This window comes from Camelina sativa, chromosome 12 (genome assembly GCF_000633955.1).
Source record: "Camelina sativa cultivar DH55 chromosome 12, Cs, whole genome shotgun sequence".
In the NCBI taxonomy this organism is placed as follows: Eukaryota; Viridiplantae; Streptophyta; class Magnoliopsida; order Brassicales; family Brassicaceae; genus Camelina; species Camelina sativa.
The window spans coordinates 13265156-13271348 of NC_025696.1; the positions used below are offsets into that span (position 1 = coordinate 13265156).

At 30.0% G+C, this 6193-nt stretch overlaps 1 protein-coding gene across 1 annotated transcript; it reads left to right on the forward strand.

Moving 5' to 3' along the window:
• LOC109127937 (defensin-like protein 164) lies at positions 1188 to 1678 on the forward strand. Its single transcript, XM_019233550.1, has 2 exons — positions 1188 to 1236; positions 1503 to 1678. Exons 1-2 carry the CDS (start codon positions 1188 to 1190, stop codon positions 1676 to 1678), a joined length of 225 nt encoding a protein of 74 aa, XP_019089095.1.

Consider the following 6193-nt stretch of genomic DNA (forward strand, 5'->3'; position numbering starts at 1 on the left):
CGGGTCCTGATGGGATGACGGCCTTGTTCTTTCAGCGATTTTGGTCCTCTTTAAAACGGGATTTGTTGGCTCTGATACGAGAATTTTTTCGAACGGGTTGTTTCGATCCTCGTTTAAATGAGACTAACAATTGTCTTATCCCTAAAGTGGATAGACCACAGCGAATGATGGAGTTTAGGCCGATTAGTCTTTGTAATGTAAGTTACAAAATTATTTTTAAAGTTCTGTGTTTCCGACTTCGTCGAGTTCTGCCTACTTTGGTTTCAGAGACTCAGTCGGCATTTGTTTCTGGTCGCTTTATTACGGATAATATTCTTGTGGCCCAGGAAATGTTTTATGGGCTGAATACTAACCGACGATGTAGGTCGGAATTCCTGGCTTTCAAAACAGACATGAGCAAGGCTTATGATCGAGTTGAATGAGATGTTTTGGAGGCAGTGTTGCTAAAATTGGGATTTGATCGGAAATGGATTGGGTGGATTATGTGGTGTGTTTCTTCTATGTCGTACCAAGTGCTTATGAATGGTCAGCCTAGGGGCTCTATTCTTCCACAAAGGGGGTTACGACAAGGGGATCCTTTGTCGCCGTACTTATTTATTCTTTGCACCGAGGTGCTGATCGCAAATATTAAAAAAGCTGAAAGAGAGAAGAAGCTGACGGGCATCACAATTGCTCGGGACAGTCCCACCATATCTCATATGTTATTTGCTGATAATAGCCTGTTTTTTTTGCAAAAATATTATTTTATAAATCAATATAAGCTTTTTTTTGTTAGTTATTAAATTAACTAAAATAGCATTTTTTGTAATATGCCACGTGATAGTAGGGTTAAATTTTAACAACATTGCTTAAATTAGTATATGGAAATTATGTGTTGACCATATGTACCAAATATTGCATACAGTGCACTTTTTTAGGAATCTAATTTTTGTTTCACCATAGTGGTCATCCTTCATATGAATTATTGTGGAAATAGTTTTCTGCCAACTAACTATTTTGACTCTTTTTGCAATAGGTATATATGTTGCCCAAAAGGAGTTATTTTCTATGTTTCTCATATCCTTATCACTTATATAACGATATATGAAGACATCCTTTCTCTATATATCTCATCTTTCAATATCAAAGGAGTCTCCAAACAAAAACAATTGGTGGACTAACGTAATCTTCTAATTGTGTCAGAAGTGATGGCAAAACTACTGTATTCGTATATGTTCTGCATGTTTGTTCTGTCAGGTAAAATTTCGTATATCCCTTGTTACAGAACATTATGTTACAAAAATTTAAATTTTGGTTTTTAGTTGATGTGTCTAGTAAACTGAACAATTTTAATTGCATTAATACCAAAATTTTAATTTTTGTAACATAATATTAATTAAGTTATTAAGAATTTTGGTTTCTTCATTTACGTGGTAAAAAATGCGATAACATATGCTATATCAATTACTTCATATATATTACTTTAAAATTGCAAGTATTAACACAATTTATTTTTGTTTTAGGCTTCTTGGCCTTTTCAAGTGCAAAGCTAGAAACATGTACTTCTGCCTTTCCGCTTGGCCACCCATGCGATCTTGAATCATGCATAAATGAGTGCTTTCGACTATTCAAGACCGGATTTGCAAGTTGTAGCAGAAACAAAGTTCTTTGCTTTTGTGATTACAATTGCAAAGCTTAATTGGACATATATACTCCTCATGTATATGATGTTCTTAACTAGAGCAAAAAACTTTAATGTTAAGTACCTTAATTACTTTGATTCCATGTAACTGAAGGATATATTGTCCTATGAATAAAAAAGTTCTTAAATATTTCCATTTTACTATACAATAAAATTAAATTTCATGTAATTGACCTAGCCGTGGCATTCAGGTTTTCAGATTTAGACATATAGAACCTGTTCGGGTTTTTTATACTATTGGGTCGAGTTAGGTATTACCCGTTCAAGTTTGGGTATTACCCGTTTAGATTTGGGTATACCCAAACTCAAACAAACCATATATGAAAAAAAAAAAAAAAAATTTATCTTTCTAGAAATTTTAGAACACATGTATATATATAAATATTTAACGTTTCACATTAGAATAAATAAACTAAGATGGTAAAATGGTTTAAGATGCACCCTTAAATGTTTAAGGTATTAGGTTCAAATTCCTTCAGATGCATTTTTACATTTAGTTCGGTTCTTTCTTCAGATTTGGACATCATCCGAAGAACCCGATTTGGTTTTACACACTACTCGAAACCAAAAATGTGACGAGTAACGAAGGAGTAATTAATTTTTGCTACAACACTCTTTTTAAAATTTTTCTTCTACTTGATCTATCCACGTAAGATGTTCAAAGTTTTCTAGAAGGATTTGGTTTTATGGAGCGAAATCAGGATTTCTACAACATGAAATTGATGAATAAGTTGGTTCTAAAGTTATATTCGTTGTACCTTGATGTGATCGCTGATCGAGAGTAAGGTAAGAAGTGATGGAGGGAAGTGGAGAGGCATATTCTCATTGAGAAATAAACACTACAAACCAGTTTCTCTTTCCATATTTGGGTAAAGTCGTATAGTCGTAGCTTTCTCTAGATGACAAAAATTAATGTCATCATCAAAGCAGCCACAAGCATACAAGTATGATGATGTTGCCTTTAGCCATTTTTCTTCTCGTAAACTTTTATGTTCATTTACAAACAGCTCATTGGGTGAGATCAGGTTCAAACTGTTTTTGCGTTTCCGAAGATTATTGCGTTGAACCGTAAAACTCTTGCTGCATTTGGACGGTTGGGCCTGCTACAAGACACAAGAAATATTGAATATGGTTTCCTCGTTTGCTATTGTATCATAGAATCCTAGATCATCTTTGTTTGTTTATTTTTCAATCGAAAAAACTTTGTTTAACAAACAATGAAGTCAACCGTTTAAAAATAAATGTTTTCAAATTAACATTTACAAAGGAATATTTCAAGTACTTAACAGATGCAAACAACCAACCATTTATTTGAGTCGAAGAGGGTTTTATACATATATTGTCCAATCTATTTAGAACCAACAACGTGCATACGAGTAGTATTTTCCTCTACTCGTATACTTTTCTTAAGTTTTGAAATCATAAGTTTTGACTACTTTGTTTATTTCGTGATGTATTTTTTAAAAATTTTATTTTTATTTGTAGGTCAGCTAAAATGATACATTATAATGTTGATACATCATACATAACAAATAATGATAATTTACTGCGGATGATTATAAAATGTATATCAAGTGAATTTTAATATCTTTGAATTAGCTAGTACGAATGGAATATCGTCAATATATTGATCATCAAGAAGATATCATACATACAATGAAGACTAACCAAATATATGATGGATCAAAAAAGAAATTAGACTTTAGAATAATTATCTTTAGATACTCTACTTTTCTTTTTTCAGTTATTGTAAATTATATCTTAGTCTGAACCAAATAAACGATTACATAGAGTTAACATGACATAACTTGATATATCTAAATTGAAATTTAGTATTCCACTTTCAATCAATTATATTAAACGAGAAGTGAAAACGTCCCACATTCAATCTCAGCAAAATTTTACCATTATACCATTAATGAAATTGCCCTTGACGTTGAAATATTTTGTCCCTGAACGTAAATTTACCTATTTTCGCATTAAAAATAAATCAAAAATCAATTTAAAAATAATCTAATTGCATAAAAAGTTATTTGCAAAACTAGAATTTGCTAATTTAATCCCTAAATTTCCTGGAAAACACCCCTTTTACAACTATAGTTCTGTTTTATACTATAAATTCTACAGATTTGAGATAATTAATGGGCTTAGATTGTTCATAGATTAACGGGCTTCTGCAGGAAAAAAAAAATCCGACGACAATACACCTCCTTACTGGAAACCCTAAAAAGATATATCATTTACAACTATAAATACAATGCTATCGTTTGCTTTCACCATAACTCAACAAAGAAAAAAAGAAAAAAACTCTCTTCTCTTGAATTTATAGTTTTATCAATTTCAATAATTCTTTAATCATGTTCTCAAATTTATATTTGTATTCCAATCTTGATGTTTTTAATGATTCATCAACTGATACTGTTTATTTTCCTGTTCATATAGTGGTTTCTTGGAAAGCAAGATCTAATAATCATAACGCTTTGGTTGTTGTTGGTTCACCTTACAAAAAGGTATAATATTGTGCTTTTTTGGTAGAGGTTTTACGTTTAATTTTTTAATCATGTTCTCAAAAAAAAACTCTCTTCTATTGAATTTATAGTTTTATCAATTTCAATAATTCTTTCATCATGTTCTCAAATTTATATTAGTATTCCAATCTTGATGTTTTTAATGATTCATCAACTGATACTGTTTATTTTCCTGTTCATAGAGTGGTTTCTTGGAAAGCCAGTCCATAAATCATAAAGCTTTAGTTGTTGTTGGTTCACCTTACAAAACTGTTCAACATTTTTTATTAGTATTCCGATTTTCTGTTTTTATGATTAATCGACTCATTCTTTTATTTTTTTGTTCGTATAGTGGTTTCTTGGAAAGCCAGTCCATAAATCATAAAGCTTTAGTTGTTGTTGGTTCACCTTACAAAACTGTTCAACATTTTTTATTAGTATTCCGATTTTCTGTTTTTATGATTAATCGACTCATTCTTTTATTTTTTTGTTCGTATAGTGGTTTCTTGGAAAGCCAGTCCATAAATCATAAAGCTTTAGTTGTTGTTGGTTCACCTTACAAAACTGTTCAACATTTTTTATTAGTATTCCGATTTTCTGTTTTTATGATTAATCGACTCATTCTTTTATTTTTTTGTTCGTATAGTGGTTTCTTGGAAAGCCAGTCCATAAATCATAAAGCTTTAGTTGTTGTTGGTTCACCTTACAAAACTGTTCAACATTTTTTATTAGTATTCCGATTTTCTGTTTTTATGATTAATCGACTCATTCTTTTATTTTTTTGTTCGTATAGTGGTTTCTTGGAAAGCCAGTCCATAAATCATAAAGCTTTAGTTGTTGTTGGTTCACCTTACAAAACTGTTCAACATTTTTTATTAGTATTCCGATTTTCTGTTTTTATGATTAATCGACTCATTCTTTTATTTTTTTGTTCGTATAGTGGTTTCTTGGAAAGCCAGTCCATAAATCATAAAGCTTTAGTTGTTGTTGGTTCACCTTACAAAACTGTTCAACATTTTTTATTAGTATTCCGATTTTCTGTTTTTATGATTAATCGACTCATTCTTTTATTTTTTTGTTCGTATAGTGGTTTCTTGGAAAGCCAGTCCATAAATCATAAAGCTTTAGTTGTTGTTGGTTCACCTTACAAAACTGTTCAACATTTTTTATTAGTATTCCGATTTTCTGTTTTTATGATTAATCGACTCATTCTTTTATTTTTTTGTTCGTATAGTGGTTTCTTGGAAAGCCAGTCCATAAATCATAAAGCTTTAGTTGTTGTTGGTTCACCTTACAAAACTGTTCAACATTTTTTATTAGTATTCCGATTTTCTGTTTTTATGATTAATCGACTCATTCTTTTATTTTTTTGTTCGTATAGTGGTTTCTTGGAAAGCAAGATTAATAAATCATAAAGATTTGGTTGTTGTTGGTTCACCTTACAAAACTGTTCAACATTTTTTATTAGTATTCCGATTTTCTGTTTTTATGATTAATCGACTCATTCTTTTATTTTTTTGTTCGTATAGTGGTTTCTTGGAAAGCAAGTCCATAAATCATAAAGCTTTAGTTGTTGTTGGTTCACCTTTCGAAAAAGGTATAATATTATGCTTTTTTGATGAGGTTATAAATTTAATTCTTTTATTATGTTCTCAAAATTATAATAACACTAAAAACAAAAAAAATTTTCCAATTATTTATAATATATTCTTATATTTATCTTCCATCTTTTTAAAGAAATATATTGCATATGGATCTTATTATTCTTTTATTTTTCTGTTAATGTAAAAGATAATATCGATCAATAAATTTGTTTCTAATTAATATCAGGTATTATTTTATATAATCAGAATGATTAACGTGTTAAATTATTTCTATTATATATAATTTCTTTTCATAAGTTGATTACACTTGGATTGCCATATTTGCAGGATAACTATGATCGTTAATAGCCATGTATATTTTTGGGAATATAGAAACAAAATTGTTTAATTTTTATCTTTAG

Excerpts from the sequence above, each read along its gene's own strand:
- LOC109127937 (XM_019233550.1), top strand. The coding sequence starts at position 1,188 with ATGGCAAAACTACTGTATTCGTATATGTTCTGCATGTTTGTTCTGTCA. Across the intron at positions 1,237-1,502 it reads CTGCATGTTTGTTCTGTCAG|GCTTCTTGGCCTTTTCAAGT; the intron begins GTAAAATTTCGT and ends TTTTTGTTTTAG.